The sequence below is a fragment of the Lathamus discolor genome, chromosome Z (genome assembly GCF_037157495.1).
Source record: "Lathamus discolor isolate bLatDis1 chromosome Z, bLatDis1.hap1, whole genome shotgun sequence".
Lineage (NCBI taxonomy): Eukaryota > Metazoa > Chordata > Aves > Psittaciformes > Psittacidae > Lathamus > Lathamus discolor.
Window position 1 is genome coordinate 8,400,150 of NC_088909.1, and position 23,701 is coordinate 8,423,850.

Consider the following 23,701-nt stretch of genomic DNA (forward strand, 5'->3'; position numbering starts at 1 on the left):
AGACAAAGGGCAGTGAATATGTAATTTAACTAGTTGTGGGAGAAGAAATGTAAATTACAGTGGCCAAATATTTTCTGAGGAGAGCACTGTGAGTTGAATGTAGGATTAAATATGTGGGACTAGTATTTCCTGAGCACAGCTACTGGAAGGCTAAATGTATGATGAGATTTTAGAATTCTTCTAAGCCCATTCTGGATCATTCAAGAGTTAATTTCACAGATGGAGGGAAAGCAAAAGCCAGTAAACCAATGCCCTTCAGAATTTGTGTATCTGCATCCTTCTGAAGTAGTATTGATACTCTGGTGATTGTGGGTTTGTAGAAACCAATAAAAGCTGAAATGAAAAATAATCATGGATTTAGAAGGCAGTTCCCCAAATGGTCACATTCAGGTTAGATGAAATAACAGACAGTGGTCAAAGGGGTAGAAATATGATAGCTAAATGATAATTTAGGATCAGAAATTAATACCAGGTTTTTAAAATATGGTTTCAGTAGCATAATTGTCTCATCTTAAGTGGAAACACACTGGAATATTTTTTTTTATGTAGTTGAATATATTCAGCTCATTTATCTGTTGTTTGGTGCTAGGTAACCTAAGGTCAGCACTTCCAATTTAAAGACCTTACCAGTGTTTTTCCGTTAATGGAAATATTCTGTTTCTGAGTAATATTCTGAAAATAATTTTGAAAAATATTTAACTTAATGAGAACAGTAAATTCATAATTAATTTATCTAGCTTTTCAAATAAGGACTGCCAGTGGGCACCTCTAACTGCTGAAAGTACTTTGAGGAGAGGCTAGCAGGGCATGAGGGATGCTGCCCTCACAGGGCTTTAGCAATTATAATTAATACAGAATTCGTATCGAGTCCACTCATGACATCCACTTGCTGAGATATTCAGTCACCTTCCACAGCTTACTTGAATTATGAGAAAGATTCTGAAAGGGCAAGAGAAACTGAACTGTTATGGGGGTATGACAAATATTGTGTGACCAGGGATTGATAAACTAATGTAAAAACACCGAGAGTTTAATAAATAATAAATAATTAATAAATAATAAAATTAATTTTCTATTCCATCAGTAAGTGGATGAAGAACTGACTGATTTGGGAAGTCAAATATGATTTGAGAAAACACTAAATTTTTCAGGGTGAGATAGAATTCAAATCTTCACTGAATTTTACCTCAAACATGGTGAAATCTAGAAATTGTGAAATCTCTGTGAAAAACATTTGGACAGCAGTAAGTAGCAGATGAAGAGAATGCTTGCAATGAAGCAGACATTCATGGGAAGAGAAGGTGAATGGAGCTCCAAGGCAGGAATATGTCTAATTAAAAGCAGTAAATCACTTCCTCTTTATCAATAGGGGAAAGAAGAGAAAGGAGGCCAGGTGGAATGACTTTACTGATGATGTAGCTGCCACTGGGAGAAAGCCAAGTTGCAGTTATAAAGCACTGCATTTATTATTAGCTACTAGATGATAAATTTGTACTGATTTCCCCTAAAGAGAAAGTAAGCGGAAGAGAGCTAAGATGTGCTTATAAGATACAGATGTTGGTTCAATACAGCGGATAAAAGGGTTCTCCTTTAGTGAGGAGAGATTAGCTGGACAGTATCCCTGCAGGTTGTACATTTAACGTGCTAACAGTAGAAAAAACAGAGACACAATAACAACAGAAGATAAATCTGAAACAGCTGAAGTAGAAATGAGATCATACAGGACCTTTCAAGGATCCTCTATTTTTTTACTTTTTTCCTTTTCCTTTTAATCACCTTAGTGGACTTTCTTGAAAGACAATAATTTGTCAAAAGCTTTTAGCTAAGATTGAGTTTAAAATGTCTTTAGAAATAATGAAGAAATAAAGCCCCTTTTGTTTTAAGGTTTGGCTTAAGTAAGCAATGGGTAATTCCTCCTTTACAGGTGCTTTCCAAGCAGGTTTTCTCTCCCTTTTCTCTGACATTCCTGATGTTAGCCACTGTCCGGCATCCCATCCAATAAAAATCCACTAAGACGAGGGTCCTGGTTTAAAATTTTTTCAACAGTTTTCTACCAGCATCATATACTACATGCTTAATTTATCCTACTGAAACCTGAGTGAATCCATAAAAGTAGAATTAATCTTGATTAGACAGAGAAATCACGATCTGGTTTAGGATGTTGAATATTATGATATTTAAGGAGCATGTAAAGTCACAGTGGATGACAACTGTAGGTCTCTCAAGCAGAGCTCAGGCAGGCACCAGCCTTCCACACAGACACCTCTCTGCAACCGAGGTCTCCCTGCTGACAGCTTAACTCTGTCACACTCACCCAAAGTACTTACCAAAAGGCTTACATGGCATGGAGCGACCTGAGAAATGTAGGTGCAATTTGAAGTCTCAGACCAAAGCTAGCATGTGTGGATGCTGGGATTCAAAGTTTGGGCTCTATATTGTGTAAGCTAATCTCTTTTAATCCAGTGTGTCACAAGTAACTTTACACACCCATCTTATATTAAAAAGCACCTGAAAGCAGAGTCAATGATAATAAAACAATGCTGATAGACTCTTGAAGAGTATGAGCTGCAAAATGGAGTATTTATTGGAAACTTAGGTTAGACATGGGAAAGAAAAGTAACCTCAAAGAAAGAAGCAGATGCACAGCTACTTTAGGAAATCTGTTGATTTAGCTCTGAAATCAAAATTAGCAGCAGAAGGAAAAGGTTCTTTGCTCAGGAGAGTTCAATTTATCCATTGTTTTAACATCTTGTGCCCTAAGCGAAAGCCACAGCTCTTTTTCTTCAGGATAGATCTGGCAGATTCCAGCAGCAGAGTCTGTGGTTTTTGAGCTCAAGAAGCTGTAAATTTTATAACTCTGCGCCCTGCGGCAGAGCTGCTGAGTGTTGTGTCTGAAGTCAGGTGGTTGGTGTGTTAAAGGTAGACATTAAACAGTTCTATTGAGGAACTGGAAATGTTTAAGGATGCTGTTTGCCAGCTGTAAATTTGGGAGCAAATGCCAGTTGGCTGGAAAGATGCTGGAATGCATCCAGTTAAGTAGACTAGCATTGGAGGTCTTTCCAAATTTGTAGGTCTGATAACTTGGCTGTATATGCAGACTTCAGTTATTGGGTTGTTAAGGAAGGGCTTTATAATGAATGTTTGAAAATATGATAGAAAACTTTTTACATGCTCATTACTTTGGCAAAATTGCAACTTTGCAATAGGATTGCATTCCTGGTGAAAACTTGGATGGACATTCTACTTTGCATGCTATTTTCCGGCTGAATGCCATGGAGTTGGGTTTTGCCTCCTACAATATTTTGCCTCTGATACTTTTCCAGAGTTTAATTTTGGCCTTTTGCTACATAGCTGGGATGACTCAGGGGGAAAGAGACCCCACTGTGATGCAGCTCTTGCTTTGTAAACATTCCTCATGGAGTCTGCTGGGCGGAAAGGGGTTCACATGTGGGCTGCCAGCCAGGAAACAGAATTCACCCCATCTGCCCACTATAACTGTGTCTGCTTTCCACGGCATGAGAAGGCATGTAGCCCAGGGTCTTGAAATGAGTATGGCCCAGCTTGCCTGGTGTGCAGGACCTGCCTCCAGGCACTCGCTCAGCTGGATGTTGTGAGTTTCTTACATCAGTGATGATTGTTCTCTGAGGTGATATGAGCACATCTTGTTCTAACTCATTCAAGATCACTTCCTCTTAATTCCTTTCATTCTTTTGAAGCACCAGGAGAATATTGCTCTATCAGGAGTAAAACTGGTCACCACTTTTATCTTCTTATCCTCCCTCTTTCATATTCTGACATCTGTTGTTCAGGAGGAATTCATTCTGTTTCTTGCCTCTACTACAACCAAAGAGCACTCTCAGAAACAAGTGCTCAGTCTAGTACTTCAAAGTATTCTTATTTAGAGGCTTTACTGGCTTTTTGGCCACTGACATAGCACAGGTTTATGACATTTGTCAGAATCAGAAGAGACAAGTGCTCACCCTTACACAAGGGTATGGACAAAACCTCCTCCTCTTTTGACACATGAGTTACTAAAAAGCCAGAGAGAATTTCAGCCTCTGTGCTTGAATGAACGCAGAGCATTTACTGAAAGGGGAGAAAGTGTTTCTGGCTGCCTGAGATGCTGAGATCTGAGCTAATACCTGGGATTTGCAAGACCTTCTAATGGGTGAAAGCAAATTAAAGCATTTTGAGGTCTGGTCTGTAAGAACCAGGAAAGAAATTGGTTTAATTGAAGAATAGTTTTCCAGGGCTCAGTTCTTACCAGGGTTAACACAGCTGTTTTTTTCCTGAAGCACATGTTCTGAAAGTTTCCATGTTAGATATTTGTCACAATTTGTCCCTCAGAGAAGGAGAGTTGGGTGAACACAAGCCATTGCAGCCTGTTCCTTCTACAAATCTGATGGCCATGGGCTTGAGGTTCAAGATTCAAAGTTACTGTGGAACAGCTGTTTTAAGAGAGTTGGACTTTCTGCTATCAGCAATCGGACAGCTTTATAAAAGTAAAAAATTTAGATAGAAGAGATATTTTCCTTCATCTGAAAGGACAGTTAAATCTTGTGAAACATTACATCAGCAGCCAAGGATAAAAAGAAAGGTGCTCATGAATTAAGCTTCGATGGGTGAGCTGAAAACTTTCACGTGAAATACTCTAATTTACCTGTGTTTGGAGAGTTTTCTAATCTGAATCTTCCAATGACAAGGCATGTGCTCTCCAGTTCTTTTGGGAGAGTTTTGACTTTTACAGTTCTAATTGTTGTATTCTTAGTTTGGATCATTATTGAGGTTCACTCCCTGAAATAAAATCTTTGGCTACTAGGAAAGGAAAATACAGCATCCTTTTTTCTTTCTTCTAGAAAAGTAAACAATATACAGTTCAGATCCTTCATGTGTTCAACATTATTGAAGTGGGAGTCATATCATTTTGGTCTCAAATTTCAATGTCATGGGTAATTTCTGTACATTTCCAGAATAATTTAAAATCTTTGGCTACATTTCAAAATATTATTATTATTAATTATAAAATGTGTTGCTATTTCTTAGTCTTAAACAACACAAATACAAGTTTGTTGTTATTTTATGAAACCAGTAGGTATGGAGATCAGTATCCATGCTATGCTTAAGCACTTGGGTAAGACATCATATGAACTTGACTGATATTTATTTGTACTTTGAATGGTAATTGTCAACATAGATTGAAATCGTACTTGAAATGCTGATGATAATCGAAAAGCATAATTAGGACCTGAAGTTAACTGCACCTGCTCTTTGTATTATGATGACCAGACCCATATTGGTGAAGAATTAAAACATAATTGAGCCCTGTAACTGCAAACTCTTGTGCTTTTTCTACCAAGTATGAATATAAATGCACTTTTGCTGCCAGAAAGTTTTAAAAATAAATGTTCTTAAATAGAAATGTATCCCAAATATAGCTCTGTGTCAGATGTTTGTGCATCTTGCATTGATTATAATTCAGATTTGAAATGAATACAGTGTATTTCAGAAAGTTGCCTACATGAAAACTGAAATATAGTTTAACAGTAAAACAGTACACCCCCAAGAGGTAGGCTCCCCAGGTTAAATGACAAAGCCTGGTATTATGGTCAGTAATCACCAAGTCTATAAATTTTCTAACACATTATGCTATAATCACGAATAAATTTTTTCTCCAATCCTTTTTCCATGTAGACACCAAGGGACAGGTCTGGACTAAAGCTTTATCAGCTTCAATCATTAGGAGAAAAATACCAGCTAAGGGTCTTCCAAATAAAATTTATTGTCAGTCCGCATAGAAAACAGTTTCTTACCCTCAGCCTCAAGAACTGAGGCAGCCATCTCTAAGCACCTCTATTCCCAGTCTCCACACAGCTATGCTTCTGATTTGCTCAAGGTTCTTTCCGTCAAACATTTGAGTCCTGCTTGCTTACCAAGCAAAGGCTTTGACATTCGTAGAAGGCAGGAAATTTCTCCCACCCCCATCCTTCATCCGTGTGCTGCACTGCTACAGCAAACCCAGCACCTGCCTGTGAGCCCCAGTGAGCGCAGGGACCCAGTTACGGGCTTGTTGCAGGAGCAGAGCACTGAGAGCTGGGGCAGGAGCAATGACAAATACTACATTGCCAAAGTTTTCAAATAGTTGGCATCTACTAAAGGCATTTCTGCCTCCCTAAGCCAGTCAAATGCCGTCTGAATTAAGGGAGCATTATGCCCTGCAGGTGTTAGTCCAAGCAAACACTTTGCTGTTTAGGAATTACTAGGTGGGTTTTAGTTTATGGAAAAATTTAGTCTCCTGAACATTCTTTAACAAACATGGTGTGTACAGATATATTATCTGTATCATGTTCATTTCGTCTTCCTTCAGAATGACAAAATCCTCCTTTTGTTTCACCTCCTCCTTCTTTTTTTTTTAAACAAACTCCAAATACTCCTCTACAGATCCTGCTACAAGGCAAAAATCCTGGGATTGCTTGGGAATACACGTTTTCCAAAACCAACAATGAAAACAAGACATCTGTCAAAAAACGCAGCTACTCGTGGGTGACGGTGCATTCAGAGTGCTCAGCTACCTGCGGTGGTGGTAGGTAACTTCCCAATTGCCAGTCATCATTGTCTTCATTTTTTTTTTAAAGGCATTTCAAACATTTCTGCTACCTTTAATTTAGCAAAGGTGTATCAATACATACGGGGGTTACACTGAGCACATGGTCCCTATTTTTTTGTCTAATAACTTACAGTATAGATTAAATACCTCCATACATCCTTTATAGTAAAAAGAATATCACACCGGTCTCAGTTCATGTGACTTACAGCGATTCAGTCTTTTTTCTTTAGACAAGTCCATAGCCATATGATATCTTGAGTCGAAGTAATGTGGAAAGTAAATATGTGCTTTGATGGTGTTGTAATTTGGGAACAAAGAAAGATAGCAAATAATGAGTAAAATTTATCTTACCTGTAGAGAAAAATTGAAGACTAAAATATTATCAAGACTGTTACAAACAGTTGCGCCTTAATTTTGTCACTGTTAAACTACAAATACTCGAGTTCTGACAGCTCAGAGTCTGAAATCCTGTATAAGCTAAGGATTTCTTATTACCATATTCCTATAGGTACTTGCATTGTGCAGACCATCTGTTTGTTCTAAATCCTGGATGTTCTGTCAGTGAAGGTAATTCTGGGATGTAATGAAAGCAGAAAACTGTCATGTGGGGAGTCCTGCAAAAAGTATGGAGAATTAACATTTTAGTAGCCCTTAAATTGGAACTGAGTCATATAAATAAGATTATACAATGCAGTTGGCTTTAATACCAGAGAATAGGACTGGGTAACCAAGGAAATGACGTGTTATGCTCCTGTATAGGAAAAAAGTCCAGGTGAAATTCAGGGATGTCTTGCTATTATGTTGTCAGGCTTCACAGCATCTGAATAAACTGTTTATGGAAGAAAGACCCTCCAGGAGCACTGTAGACATAAAATATGACAACTGTATTTTTCTTGCTTCCCTTTAAAACAAATTAAGGTTGCAGCATGGATATAAAGACGCTGGAAACATGGCTGTTTTCAAATCTGAGTTCCTGTGCCCTGTGAACCATGAGCAAGGGGAATGATACATCTTAATTAAAGATAAATTGATAAAATCACTTCATCTCTTAAGGCATTTGTGGTCTTCTCTGTCATCTGTCCTGATGTTGACACTAGATGAGTTTCGGAGCAGGAACCTGCAGAATTCTATAAACACAAAATGTTTTGTTGTAGCCTGCAAGTGCATCAAGAGAGCTCTAAGCAAGCACTGATAGTTTCTGCAGGGAATTAGGATTTGAGGAGTTACTGCTTTTTGCTGTGGAAAGATTCTACAAATATGCTGTTTATAACCAAAATGTTTCATCTGACTTCAATAGTACCTGTGTTAAAGAGAAGGGAATTAATGTTAAAAACATGCTGCCAAATTAAATCCTATTTTATTTATTTCAAGTCAGTGGAATTGAACCAAGGATGAGCTTGGACTTGTTCAGTTAAAATTCTTCCCTACTACTTTTTTTCTTGTATTTTGAATTAACATTTGTTTTACTGTATTTTTTTCTAATACATCCATAGGACACATTACAGCAAAAGCAGTTTGTTTAGAAGATCATCGTACGCGAGTTAATTCCTCCTTTTGTGGCCCAAGGATGAAGCCTTTAACTGAGACAAAACTATGCAACACTAATCCCTGCCCAGCATAGTAAGTGCTCTCTATTTTTGTACCTTTTTTGCTGTGCCTTATGACTGAGTTCACCATGAAAGAAGTCCTCTGACAGGCAGACAGGACTGTATAGCCTGCTAGATGAACCCACTTTTATTCTGTAACGTAAATCAGTAATTGTTTAAAAATGTTAGTTGTGTAGGCTTCTGCCCAACGATAATAATAGAGGCACTATTTCTAATGTTGCTAAGCAGGACCTCCCGAGGATTGCTTGCAGCTCTATCACCATGCTGGGGTTAGCTATGTGACACCGAGTAAATCTAAGTTACTTAGAGGCCTGTTCTGCCACCTTTACTCACCTTGAATCAGTAAGACCATTTCCTGAGTAAAGTGCTACTCCCCATGTGGAAGCTTGGCCCCATGACTCAGATTCCACACATTAGATTAGGTTAAAAGAACCTTGTGAAGTGTAATTAGTGCTTTTTGGACAAAATGTCCCACAGAGTATTATGATACCAAGGAGAGGACTATCTAAACCAAATAAATCATCAGCAATGCTCCTGGTGCCCACAAAAATAAATATGAAGACATTGCCTCTGTGAACAGTCTTATTTTCTAAAAGACATAAGAAAAGCGAGATGCAAAGGAAGACATTGACATACAGATAAGCATTTAGAATCCAGCTGGTCTAAATCAATAGAGCTCCTTTAAAAACAAGTGGGTTACGCTGATTTATAGTAGCTGTAGTAGGGGTCTTTTGGAAAAAAAATGCAGCGTGCTCGTATAATTAAGCACAGTATTGTGTGGCTTGGAATAGAAGTGGACAGATTGAAGGACACATTGGCCATCTTTCTCCTGCTGTTTTTTTTTTTTTTTTTTCACTTTTGGATTTCTGACTTTGCAACCCTAGCATTGTTTTAATTTTATACTAAAGATCAGAAAAGCTGCACTATGTTCGACAAGACACTCTGACTTCCAGGACAGAGAATTTCTAAAGCGATAAATTGAAAAATGAGGAGTGTTTCAGTGAGAAATAAAGACAGCTGAAGATGCACTGAAGTGCACAGGCAGCAGAAGGCAGAGGAAATGGAGTAAAACTCTAGACCTGGTGTCATCTGCTGGTTTACTCTGTGGTGATAAAAGCAATGGGCTGTAGAAGCAATTGGTTAAGTCTGCTCCCATACTTCATAAAATAACATGTCTAATGAAGCTTAATGGGAAGCATTCCTCATCTCCCCCAGTCCAGAAGAAGATGATGGGGCAAAGCAAAAAGATGGGTATGTTCTGCAATGGCTTTGTTTTTACTTAAAAATCCATAGTTTGCACTATGTTAAACATGCTAAAAAACAGTCCAGTAATAGTTTGGAATTTCCTGCCAAATTTAAAGATTACAGCAGAGTACACAAAATCCAAATGGCAAATTATACACTATGACCACAAAACGAGAGCGATAAGATTTAAGTAATGGCAACATGTGACATGAGAGCCCCATGGTCCTGCTTCAGCAGTTTCTTTAGATTGCGTTTAGCCACACAATTTTCTCAATACCAATTTTAAATAATCTCTGTAGCTAAACACAATCCTTCATATGTGACTTATCTTCTGCCAGGACTACTTTTATCCAATGAACTCAGTATCATGTACACATAAATGTCTTGTCTATGATGTCCCCAGGAGTCTTTTTAAGTTGTTTATGCTTACCTTTGTGTTGTGGTTTAAACCCAACCACAAACCTCTTTTACTCACTCCCCCCCTTCTTGCCCTCCCCCTGCTTCTGGAGGGACGGAGAGGAGAATCAAAAAGAATGCAACTCCCACGGGTTGAGATAAGAACAGCCCAGTAACTAAGGTATAACACAAATCACTGCTGCTACCACCAATAATAACAGTGCTAAAGGAAATAACAAGAGGAAAAAATACAACACCTCAACACCAGCCGACCGATAACTCGCCCCACTCCCCCCAGCCGAGCACTGACCGATACCTCGTCCAACCCTGCCGACCCAACCGTTCCGGGTCACTCCAAGTTACATCCTGGGCATGACGTGCTGTAGTATGGAATACCTCTTTGGCTAGTTTGGGTCAGGTGTCCTGTCTTTGCTTCCTCCCAGCTTCCCCTCCTCCCTGGCAGAGCATGAGGCTCACAAAGTCCTTGGCCAGACCAAACATTCGAGCAGCAACTGAAAACATCGGCGTTATCAGCACTGTTCCAAGGCCAAAAGATCAAAACACAGCACTGTACTAGCTCCTAAGAAGGAGAAAAATGACTGCTGCTGCTCAACCCAGGACACTTTGCTTTGATGTGGCCTTGTTATGCTATAAAGCTTCACCAGAGTCCTATTCATTTCTACTGACCACACACGAAATTGACATTTCTGTTAACCAGAGATCCCTATGTACTTTGACCATCCACTGATACCCCTATCACTGAAAATGCTGACTACCCATTCTGATGTGCAGTGCAATGTTTTCATGCAAAAACTGCTCTGATATTCTTAGATTTACTACTTTTAAAACACAATTAATGACTTGAACCCTAAAAAGAGTACAAAAAGAAAAACCATAAACCCCCAAGCCACCTTTAGGGAAACTCACTAATTAATTACTTTTGAATCCTTGGGATATGTTAATGTGTGGAGGATCTACATGTAGGACCATGTGTTAAATTAACATATTGCCATTCATCTGAGTGAAACTGTGCCAGAATCTCTGCTGAGGAATCTGCCCAGAAAGTCGTGGCATGTAATAATTCCCATAAAACTGAGACAGCCAACATCAAAAAACGTAGTATTAATAAATAACATCGAAGAAGCAAAGAATGCTTAATAGCCAACAAGTAAAACAAAAAGAAATATGGTAGGTGCAACAGGCAAAGGAAGGAGATGACTAACATGAGATACAGTTTTGTGTCAGTTTTGTGACATAAAAGAGGCTCCAGAGTTACAAAGGTCAGTGAGGAATAATTGCTGCATAAGAACAAAGACTTATTAGTCTGAGTAGGAACAAACTACTGTCCCGACAGCAAAGAACACAGAAAGGCATCGGTACTGTGCGCTGTTGTTGTTGGATTTCAGAGCTGCCAAATCTGGTCATAATTATTTAGTTATTTGAGCTAATGAAAGATACTCTTGGATCACAGCCCAGATAATCGTGGAAAATGGGAGTTTACTGGAGGACATTAAAGTAGGTTTATTGCCCTTGCCTCTGTGAAGAAGGAAACTTTCTGGACAGTTATGGTGAATAAACTCTTAAAATGAACACTTCTGGTAGTTCTACCAATCAGTGTTGTCAGAAACATCAAGGCAAACTAATTAAAAGTTGTAAAATGGATTAAAACTATAACTTTTTTTTCCCACAAGTTTGCATTGCAATAGTCCAAATATTTATAAATCAGACAAAAAGGAAACTTCTGACGTGGTCTGGAATTACGTAACTACTGACTTTTCACATTAATATTTCTTTGTCCTTGCATGAGTGCTTTTTATATTTCCCACTACTTTTGGCAGTTACTGAATTTACTGACTGAGATTTGGGATTTCTCTTGTTCCCAAAGGGATTTTTCCAAAATAGGCTTTTTATACATTTTTTACAAATTAGAATTAGATTTGTCTTCAGGCAGATGTGGACAGACAAATGGGATGCTGTTCATCTTTCACACAGTAAGAAAAGTAAAAAAAACTATCTGTAAGCAGCTATTTCAGTGGTTACGGGACTGCTGCTGTGAGAAACTGTAGGGTAGGACAAACAGCTGGATGTGAGATGAGAGCCTTTTCTGTGGCAAACATTATTAAAAATGTGTAAAATGGATGTTTTAAAATCTTTAGTTTAATTTCAGTGCTGGGTCTTTAAATGAGGCTTCTCAAGTAGTTGTGTTTCCTTCATAGTTTCCTTTGTTCTTTCACTTCTATTTTCCTATCTAGTAGTTATCTTATGACCTTACATTGACAAAGACATGTGGTTGGTTGGTTGCAAAGTGTCCCACAAAGGCTGAGGACCCACTCAGTGTGTTACTAACAGAAGTACTGAGCAGCTACCAACATTTAAAAACTGAACTTACCCTAAGCAGTTGGTGATCACTCCTCAGACTCTTGTGTCACTTCTGTGACAAGACGTGTAACTGAAGCGTGCCTGTGACTGAAGGAGGGATTTGCCAACAGCTTTTGCTGGTTATATTTCCTCTGCTTTGTTTGGATTCTACATCGTCTGTCTGCCAAATTTATTAGTCTGAGGACATTTAAATCCTCAAGACGCTAATGACAGGACTGCTGATTTTAGCAAGCAAATTCTTTTTTGTGAATAGAGGCCAGTAAGGTTTGACATAAATAGCACGGGACGGCACCATGCCAACATCCGCCGCGCGGTGTGAGTGAACCTACACACAAATGCACAGGAGGTACTGGCTCAGCTAAGCTGCCCCCATTCTTTCCCTCCCACTCCAGCTTTCCCTTTGTACCATCTGAGGAGAATCTTCCTCCTCTTCTCTATCTTCTGAAGAGATGTAAGAAAGAAAAAATGTAAACCAAAGGGCAGAACTTTCCAATAATCAAATCTTATCAATTTTCAGAGCTGTTTTCGTTTATTTATATTCTTCCTTTGGCCTTGGGTGTGTTCATCTATTTGGAGATCTCTTCAGCAGCTAAAGTGACAAAAATGATTATCCTACCATTTATTTAGAAGAGATATTTTTTTTCATGTTTTAGAGAGGTTTTTTTTCAATTAGAAGCATAGACATGGTTAGAAAGGCATGGTGATTTGTTAGCCAAACCCTTAGATCTTCTGGGTACTCCACAGGCCTGGCAGCAATTCTCACAATCCCTGTGGAATTGCAGATTCCAGGTCAGATTCACAGGCAAGCTGGTTCTGGTACATGTAGAACTGTAAATAAGTAATACTAGTTTTTCTAGTTGTGTGACTTATATTTCATCCCTAGCAAAATGTTTCATGCTTTGAAAATGGATGATATAACTAATTATGTTTTTTTGATTTCTTGAACAGATCGCAGTACATCAGGACAGCAGGATCCTGAATAATTCCCATTTGACAGGGGGCTTGTATGAACTGATTTTATAAAGCTAACTAACTGGGCTCCTGTGTTTCAAATATGTATTTTTTCCTCTTAGCTGGTCAACAGGTGAATGGAGTGCATGCAGCAAATCTTGTGGAGGAGGGCAGCAAACCCGTCTCATTCAGTGTGTCCAGAAAAGAGCTGTCCAAAGAGAGGAGGTAGTAGCCCATTCCCTGTGTCCCATCAGCACCCCTACGCAGGTGCAGATGTGCAATAGCCAGGACTGCCCACCTGAATGGAGCCCCGGACTATGGTCTCAGGTAATTTGGAGAAAACTTGCATTTTTGTCTACTGGCATAATGCAAATATTGCAAAAAAAAAAAAAAAAAAAAAAAAGCTCAGAAAGAAGAACAGTATGAACCTCGTGAAGGTCAGTACTTTGCAAGCGGCTCTGTTCATGAAGATAACATGTAAATATGTATAAATTTTAATTAGCCTTCCTAAGTGCTCAGACATGAGGGCTTGCCAGAAGTGGACACGTGGTGTCCTTTCTGGTATGTACAAACAGAAGGGTAATTTTTTCTGGTTTTATAACTGAAGGCTCTATGAATGCCTCAAAGCCATCAACCCCCTCTGAGATTACTTCCCGCAGAAATATTAACTTTTCTCAGAGATTATAAGCAGTCACGGAATGAAGAAATATTTGGGGTTAGAGTTGTGTGTTAATGCACATACACATGTGAATTGTGGGTTAATAGATTTGTGACGTACATGTTCACTAATCACTTCTGTACATTTGCCTTTGTTAGAGTAACTGTTCCACTTCAAGTAGAGCACTGCTGCAATTAGTTGCCTGGAGGGGAATAAGGCCCCTGAGCAGATACCTGTGTGCACACACCCTGCTCTGCAGACTTGACAACTGCCTGACATCAAACCAGCCTGATTTAAAATACACACACACTTATATAGAGCTCATCTCTGCTCTTTCTTTCACTCCTATTGATGCAGGTATGAACTGTTAGTGTAAGGATAAGTGAAGTACTGGGAAATCTGGGATATAAGAGAGAGCTGCCAATACACTTATGTCAAAATAAGCTACATTATTTTCACTTTTCCGTCTTCATTTAGTGAGATTCAAGATAGATTTAAATTTACTCAAAAATCTGTTACTTCTGTGTATAGTTAGTGGTAATGTTACTCTTCGTGTGTTGAAGAACATCTTGACCTAAGCTGAGTAACACAGACTGTAGGGGGGTGCCCATAAACAGAGTAGGACAGACAAGTAATTACTCAACACCCCCTGCAACAAAGTTTTAACACTCAAAAATGGAACTTTTTTTCCCGGTATATGTGAAGGAAACCTCAGTGTGGGAGGAGACTGTAAAAAACAAGTATGATCATTAGATCATTAAAAAGGAAGAAAGAACAAAGTCTTCAAACACATTCACACTTTCAAACTTTCCTTCCTCAAAAATTAAATAAAAAAACCCACCACAATTTAAAAAAAAAAAAAAAAAAAAGAAAAAGCAACCAAATTTCCTCCTCTTTAGGAGGTATAAAATTCAAGTTGGAATTTTCAAATAAACCTATGAAAGTTAAGCTCACAAGTACTCCTGGAATGTAGTGAACAGGCCCATTGAGCAAGTTGTTAGTGAAGATTTTAAGATTCAGCTGAAAGCTGTTATATCGCGGGCTCAAAGGAGCTAAAGAGGGGGAAAATGCAAAATATTCAGCCTCTCTACACAAACCAGAGTAATTTTAAATGAAAAGAGTTGTTTATTGGTTTGGGGAAAGATTAAACAGAGATTTTCAGAATGCAGATATTTCTGTTGTATCCTCAGTATAACTCTGCTTTCAAGACATCTTTTTAAAACATTTGTGATTTAATACTAGTGCAGGACTCTGCCTTGGAATGTGCCCCTTAATTATTAGTAAGAACAATTAGAAGAGGATGGAAGAAGGTAGAAAGCTGGTAACATTATTTTGGGGCTGTTTATTTCTTTGTTTCATGAGGAATGGCTCATTCATGCATTTTATTGTATGCTAAAGCAATGGAAACTACAGAATGTATTTTCAACTAAAACCCAATGCAGCAGTGTGTATTTATTCACTGGGGACTTGCCCTAAGCTTCAGTTGTAATCTTGGCAATTAAAATATCTCTGGTCAAACTTCCTAACCATTGTCTGTATCAGATTCTGTCTTGTAGTGAGATTCATTTGGTGAAGGAGTTATGTACTGATTCCCTGGGTAGTTTTCTCTGCCTGTATCCCATCCCTCTAGGCCAAGGTGAGGACAAAATAACAAATAGCTGAGAACTTTGTTGGGAGATTTTGCGATGGGAGGTTAGGACCAGCTTTCAACTGTACTGCCCAGGGAAAAAAGCATATTGCTCACAAGTCCAGCTTACCTCATCTACGGAAGAGAGATATTACTTATCTGTTCTATGTGGAGGCTGTAAGAGTTCAAGTTTACATTAAGAAAGGACTTAGAACAACGTTTCAGAAGTGACATACAGATGTTGTTGTTATTTACCAATAGAATTTCAAGTTTACTTATAATGGCAGCTACCCAGTACATTAGCCATGGTTTCTGTGCTCTGCTGTAAAGCACAAACAATGCCAATTTTCATTTCCTCTAGTTCAAATGAATGTTTCTTTCCATCACAGTGCTCCAAGACTTGTGGGAGAGGTGTTAAGAAACGGGATGTCTACTGCAAAAGTACTGGTTCTCCCAAGGTTAAAATCTTGCCTGAAAGTATGTGCAGCAAAGACCATAAACCTGAATCTCATCAGACCTGTGTGCTAGGACGCTGCCCCAAGAACGACCGGCTCCAGTGGGTGGTTTCTTCCTGGAGTGAGGTAAAGCAGTGTGGTTACACAGCTTGGCTGCTCTTGGAAATATTGACTCAGGGACATGCACAAATCCTGTGAGGGAAAAGCTGAGCTGTCATTTTTGAATCAGGTGTGCTAGACAAGCGGCTGTCGAAACACAGTTCTTTACATACAACTGCAGTTAGATGTATCCCAATGTCTTTGTCTTTCAGGACTTTCACTGACTCAGATTCGTATTTCATTTTACACTTTATGGAACATGGTCTTTGTGGATTTAGTTACATAGTGCCTCTGTAGTTTTGCGTAACTGGGGGTCTCTTGCGCATAGCACAGTCTCCTTTATCTGCATGTGTTCCTTTAGATTTAAACAGTGTGCTTTGCCTTTACAGTGCTCGGTCACCTGTGGCCCAGGTGTACAAAAACGAGAACTAAAATGTGGAGAGAAAACCATCCATGGGAAATTGATCACCTTTCCTCAGAGAAGGTGTAGAAACATCAAAAAACCAAACACTAACCTGGAAGAAGCTTGTACCAAGGGAGCCTGTCCATCACAAATGCTGTATAACATGGTGTCTGGCTGGTATTCCTCACCCTGGCAGCAGGTAAGAATGGGAAACTTTCTCACCTCTATCCCTATCCCAGCTAGCACTCTCTCCAGCACTATTTCATGTCTTGACTTTTACAGGGCTTATAAAAGGAGAGTGTTTTTCTACGCAGTAGCTCAAGTAGCAGCCCCCAAGTGCTTTTCACTACGCAGCATTAGAGAACAAAATAACAGCCTTGTGGCTTTTGGACACTGCATCCACTGCAATTAGAAGTTGGTTGCAGTGCTGGACTTAGGGAGCACCAAGCCTAGGAAAGCTGTGGTATCATATGCCACAGAACAAGCACTAGAGCTGGTATGGCACAAACACCAAGCTACCTAGATAAAAGCTAGCACTGGTCTTACATGTCTTACATTGTGCTGTAGTCAAACATCCAATTGTATGGAGGAGACATCTCCAGTACTAGTGGTCCACAGGTATCTCCTGCATGTACTTGTTCCCTAAGAAGGATGTACCACTCAGCCACTGAAGCATGGTGCAGCTGGTCCACATCCATCATATACTTTGGTGCACCTCATTTCTTTGTTTTGAAACTGAAGAATGTCACATAAAAATGTTATTCATGCTTGAGACGCAGTACATTCCACGCTCATTTTCCAACACTTTCTTCTCAGTCTTCTTCAAACTGCACTGTGGTTGAACTATTACATATCTATACGCACAATGTATTTGAGCATCTGCACAGATTGCCTGGAATTCCCTAAATACTATGATTAATTATGGGATCAGTCTGTATTTGTTTCTACATTCTTGCAAACAAGCTTCTGTATTTCTGGAACTTATCTACTTTATGAGTCATATATCAATGAGACACACACTCATTTAATAACATTTACATGAAACAATGTATGCCTGACAATTGTAATCAGATGAAAATGATCACATTTATCTTAAAGACAACTTTTCATGAAACACATACAAGTAAAAGGCTTATTAACTTTTAAATACTTCATAGATCTTCCTGCAAATGCATAGTGGTTTTCCCTAGATACAGCTATAATTATGGTTCCAATGGGAGTTTTTTCTCTATTCAGACAGCAGGATTGGGCCCAAAGGCTGAGAGTTCAAAGAAATCAGTGCAGACAATCAGGAACAGGTTTTCTTCAATGTTTCATGTCTGTCTCCATGCCTGAGTAAGGAACCAGATTTTCAGCCGAATCCTTAAATAACCAGGCTTTCAGAAGGGAGAGCAGATGCACGCGTCTTTGAAAAGTTGGTCCTGATGGGGGTTGCTGCACAGCAACACATCCTTTCCTCACCTCTCTTGCTTTGAAAATCTCATCCAAAGCTCTGAAAGTTACTGCTTCAGCTTTTGTGGGCTCCCAGAGTGTCTGTAAATGAAATGCGGCTTTTACTGTTTCCTCTTCACAGTGCACAGTAACATGCGGAGGGGGAGTGCAAACCCGCAGTGTACAGTGCCTGCGCCACGGAAGACCAGCTTCTGGGTGCTTGCTCCAGCAGAAACCAGCAGTCCTGAGAGCCTGCAACACTAACTTCTGCCCCATCCCTGTGAAAAGAGGTAAACCCCAGCTCTACATGCTGCAGCAGGGTTGGTTGATTGGAACTCTATATCCAGCAGAAATCACCTTTTCCAGTTACACCCACTTAGGATTTGTATTTGGCATGTTCCTTCATAAATGATTTTCCCCCAGACTTTCCAGCTTTACAGTTACTGTCTGATACTACAGCATCTCGCTTCTCAAAATGAACTCTTTTAAAGCACACTTGGGAGTATAACTGACACAGGAGATCTAAAAAGAGTTTGTCAAAAAGTAAGGTCATTTGGTTCTGAGCTTCATCTTTATTCTATTTTGTTGTATAACATAAAAACATCCTATGCTGGTACTGTTTTATGTTAATAATAGTAATTTTTGAGCTAAGCAATGTGAATTTGCTATACAGGTTTAGCCTTTTGAAGTCTGCCCAAACTTCAGATTATACCATATCCTGGGAGTCACAAACCATTTTGTCTAGAATGTGCATCTCTTCTTACTAGTTCTGATTAGCATAAGAAGTGCAGTCAAGGAGCACTGCTAAGCTCTGCCCCCATTTTTATGTCTACTGTGTCCCACTCCACCTCTCCAATGTGTTCTGCAATTCTAGAGGAGCAGGAGAAAGAAGAGGGTTTGTGTTACTCTGAGTGACAGCAGAGGAGTTCTCTCACAACCACAACAGAAAGCAAGTGGTGCATTATCCCCATCCCATATATTTGCTGACAAGCTGGCTACAGTTTATGACTCCTTAACTTAAAAGGCTTATAGAAGTCCGGGTTTGTCCCATATAATGCTAGTTATCTAGGTCTGCTAAAGCACTAAAATACCATACGTTAGCCGTCTTGTTACCATTTTAAATCTGGGAGCTGCAAGTAACCTCTGTAAAACCCAGGCCAAATTGCAAGAGAAAGGTGGTAACAGAGCTGGGAGCAAAGGTCAAGCTCTGGCCTTGCATCTTGTGAGCTGACATTGGCCAGCCACCCCCTCCCTGACACCAACTGCTGCCATTCACTGCACAGAGACCCTGGAACACCCAGTGGTTTCTTAACAGACTCTTCTACTGCATCATCTCAGGACATGGAGTTATCAAAGTGATATATCAGGAGACCTGAATACAAACAAGGATGTATAGATTAAACGGCCCTGAAAGGGATAAGTGCATAGCTCTGTATTTTTGTAAGTAAATGTTCCTAACACTTCAGATTAGCCTTCCTAAAAAGTTCTGCTGTACTTTGGAGTTTCTGTATTATGTCCTTTTCTGTCACGACATAGCAAGCACTTTTCATTCACCTTTGCTCTGCTCTGCTGTATTTCATGTCTGCAGTAATGTCTGTTATTAATTTTTGCCTTGGCCTGTTTCTGTCTCTCCTCACATCTGCAGGAGCCCTTTCTCCTTTATTATAACTGGGTCATCAGGCCCTAGAGATCAATTATCTCTTCACTGCTCTGTAACTTTCTGTCTAAACCAGCAAAAAGAGAGGGAACCAGCTGTGCTGGAATCACATTGAAGCAAATGAGTTGCTATTATCAGCCATGTAGCTCCAGCTCAGTGATCACAGTCAAGAAATTAATGTTTCAGGGAGAGTTTACACACTTTCCTAGACAAGCTGGGTCATTTCCATCCCTCTGTTAGATGCAGTTACGGTCACCGTAACTCTGAGGAAATCCAACTGCCTGTAATGAATGAAAATTTAAACAATTCAAGTATGAATACTTGAGGAAACAGAAATAAGGAACGGGCAGCTTGATCTGCATCCACTGAAATCTGTGGAACTCTTTGCATTAGTTTCAATAGTCTCTTGATTAGGTCCCAAGAGTAATGTTTCTGTCATGTCAGCACATTGCACTGCGATGTTCAAAACGGGCAGAAAGACTTACTAACATTGCCTCCTCAGTGTTTATAAAGTTTTTTAAAAGGTAGTTTGTAACTTGAAAGTCTCAATCAGAACAGCTTTCTGCACTTTGTGCTGTGTGCATTTTCCCAATTCCTGGACAGCCCTTTGTTCAATGACAGTATTTTCTTTATGTAGCTTTAGCATTTACAGACAGGCTTATTTTTTAAAAAAGCTGAAGAATATTTTTTAAAAAATATTATTATTTACTTATTAATTCAAATAAATTTGAGGGTGATAGAGGTATACAAAATCACCTTTGTCATCATATAAAACTGAATAAAAAAAGCAAAGTGGTGACTAAAGAACCTCTTGTAGAGACAGAGAGCACTCCTGGCCCAAAGACTATGACAGAGTTGTCTGTGCTATGTGAAGGAGCATTTATCTTCTGTGACTCAGCTTAGCTGATGGGAGAGCACAGACAATGGTGGCTAAATTTTTCTTCACTGTCTCCTTGTAAATTCCTTTTATTGACCATGTAAACAGTAGTTCTGAGAGTTGAATGGAATCTTTTCGCATGCTCACAGGAGATTTCAGTTTAGCTATAAATTTTGCTAAACCTCATTTAAATGTCTTACTGCTCTCTCAGACATGGTGAGTTTGTTTATAAATCATCCATATGAATCATCACTCTGCTCTTTTAAAGATGCATAAAGCACCCACTACAGAACTGTGGAAAGGAACAGCTATGAAATGTTTTTTAAAGTGAGTGGGCTGTGCGTACAAATGATCTGTACGTAAATTTAAGTGAAATAAAATCTTAATTGAAAAATACAGTGTATTTGTAATTAAAAGCTGAGCTTTTTAGAACTAAACATTATCAGCCTGTCTCTCTTCCCAGTGCAGTTAATTAAGATTTCAGCAACATAGTTGAAGTGCTAAAAGCCCAATTCATGCCATCCAACTGAAGTGGCTAAGCAGAGATTTCTTAGGCTGCCTCCACAGTCAGAGAAAGCAGTCCCTCTAGCAAGTGTGGGAACACAAACCTACAGTTGAACCCTCTGTGCACACGTCTGCTCATAGCAGGATCCTTGGGCTCTGACTGCCACACACCTGGAGTGCAGAGGCACAGGTAGACTCCATGGGATGTTGGTGGCAAGCAGCAGTCAGCAGCATGCCTGGAGCAGGCTCCCTGGTACAAGTTCCTGGCTTCAGAACAACATTTGTAACAAGAGATAAAACCAGAGATGATTTTTTTATCCTCCACAGAGGAATTGCTTCCTGTATTCCTGAACCTGGGCTCTCAGTTTTTCAATTCCTGTAACCTCTGACATAACATTATATCAGCTCTATGTTTAGCAAATTAGCAATTTGGATCTCTTAACAAACTGATCACCTCTCTTAACAAATTAAAAAGCAAACTAGTATTTTTGAGCTAAAGAAAGTTCCTCTTTGAACTGAGTAACCCGTTGTGTTTTTAACATTACCAAATGCATACAAGCGTATGAAACTATTGCCTGACTTGCATACTTGCCAAAACAGAGTCTTACCATTTTGCTCGGATTTCTCTCCTTCAGATGATCCTTCTTGTGTGGATTTCTTCACTTGGTGTCATCTGGTACCCCAGCATGGTGTCTGTAACCACAAATTTTATGGCAAGCAATGTTGTAAATCATGCACAAAGAAGAACTGATAGCATGTTATCTGAACCCATCAGTGACAGGATTCACTTCTGCAATTTATGTTGGAATTAACTTTGCTTTGAGGCAAGACATGGTGCCACATAAACCACTAATGGAAGAACCATTTTCTAAGGGAATGTCTGAGGTACAGTAATTTTTGGAGATATGTTGAAAAAAGAATGTTTCTTTCTTTTTTTTTTTTTTTTCTGTATTTGCTGACCTCACTAAAGTACAGGGTACTGTGGATCACTTGAACACTGAGACTCAAAGGGGCAGTTCTTTCTTTTAAAGGGTCATTTTGCACTGTCCTATGTTATGAGGAAGAAACTGAGGCAAGGAAGCCTCTTCTGGCTAACTTACCAGAATGCAAAGCAAAAGAGACTGGGAGCCTGAGGAGGAAGGTTACAGCGTGGCAGCTTCACAGATGGCACTATCAAAAGCTTTCCCTTTATGATGCTGTCATCCCAGGGTAAGGAGGTGGTTTGCTGCCACTGCCACAGAGAGACACTCCGACGGCTGTTGTCTGGAGAACGCAGCGTCACATGTGTGACCACACGAAGTAATTAGTGCACTACAAAGATAAATGGTGCTTCTCTATTAGACTTGCTGCTGGAAAGGCAAGTTTTGCATCATGCTAATGTTTTTATTAATTTGAAGAATTCCTTTTCTGCTTTATGTAGGAACTCAGAGGTGGTTAACTAGTAACTTGAAATATATTCCTAGAAATATTCAGCATTAGAATATTTGGACTTTTAATATTGCTGTGTTACAAGTAAAATAGGATATCATATTTCAATTAACTCAAGGAACTCAGATTTATTGAACTCAATGGTTATGTTTTCAACTTCCTAAGCTCAATAGGTATGTCATTTTAAAATTTAAACTTGATATTTTAAGGTAGGTTTTACTCAGAAGGTAGGTTATTCAAATGACAAGATAACTGAAGCATGTCTTCCTTTTAATTGCAAATCTCTGCAACTTTTGATTCATCTGTTACCCAAAGGAAATAACATAACTATTACAATCCATTACTTCATGCTAGACTTCTCTAAGTAGATATTTAGTTACACAGGTTATATGTAAAAAAAAAAAAAAAAAAAAAAAAAATAAGTGGATGATTTACTCTAACCAAATGAAAGGCAATTCTATTTTTATACATTCTCCTGATAGTTTTATTTAGTTCAAAATTCACCAGCAAACAAAAGAAATGTAAACATAATGGTATGTGTGATCATTCAGTATCACGATGCTCGGTGACACTATGCTACAGTTTAAGGTTTCTGCATTGAAAAACCTCTAGCCTCTTTGCCAAACCATTCTGAGATGGGGATGTGTCCTACTGTAATTTTCTGGGGAGTGCCTACGTGGGCCATATTTATCGAATTCCACCCAATCCCACAACTCCATTTGATGAATGTAGCTCAGTTTTACTGTTTCTTTAAAGTATCGTTTCAGCGGCAGATTAGCCAGCTCAGCACTAATGGCAGACAGTGGTCACTTAAAATTAGCAGTTCCTTCTGCAACAATTTAAATTAAAACCATGTATGCTATGATACTTTAAGAAATGATTATTGGAAACATATCTCAGCCTACACCGTTCTGTCTCAATATTGGACTTTGTGTAATTATAACTTTTTTCTAGGAGAACTACATGGGGGTTTTTTTGTCTTGTTTTTATAATTGTGTCCTTTTTATTATTTGATGTAAAATAATTAATTTATTAATGCATAGCTTTTCCTTTATATTTCTTTGCTCCCTTCCTTAAGTGACAACTGAGGAAAGAAAATGGTAGTGTCACAAATATGAATTATGGTGTAAAAAAGGCAAAAAATATAAGTGTAATATTTAATTATTTTATAAGCTTTGTAATAAAGTACTCTAACTGTTTCACTATATTTGGAATTGTAAAATTCATGAATAAAATATAGAGCTTATAAGTAAATACTGGGTAATACAAATGGTGAATGCATTCACCTGCGTTTGTGTCGATCATCCCGTAATGTCTTTTATTAAACACTGCCCTGTTTTCTCCCTGGTCTCTGCTGCTGTGTAGCTGGCTGATGTCTGT

At 38.9% G+C, this 23,701-nt stretch overlaps 1 protein-coding gene across 1 annotated transcript in view; it reads left to right on the forward strand.

Annotated features, from left to right (window-relative positions):
- Window positions 1-23,466, forward strand: part of ADAMTS18 (ADAM metallopeptidase with thrombospondin type 1 motif 18) — a 77,428-nt gene extending 53,962 nt beyond the window's left edge. The window contains exons 17-23 of the mRNA XM_065662934.1: window positions 6,439-6,580; window positions 8,098-8,224; window positions 13,305-13,509; window positions 15,857-16,048; window positions 16,411-16,623; window positions 17,998-18,145; window positions 21,529-23,466. Coding sequence (XP_065519006.1) covers window positions 6,439-6,580; window positions 8,098-8,224; window positions 13,305-13,509; window positions 15,857-16,048; window positions 16,411-16,623; window positions 17,998-18,145; window positions 21,529-21,644 — 1,143 coding nt within the window. The 3' untranslated portion in view covers window positions 21,645-23,466. The remainder of the gene's footprint in view (window positions 1-6,438; window positions 6,581-8,097; window positions 8,225-13,304; window positions 13,510-15,856; window positions 16,049-16,410; window positions 16,624-17,997; window positions 18,146-21,528) is intronic.
- The last annotated feature ends 235 nt before the right edge of the window (window positions 23,467-23,701 follow it).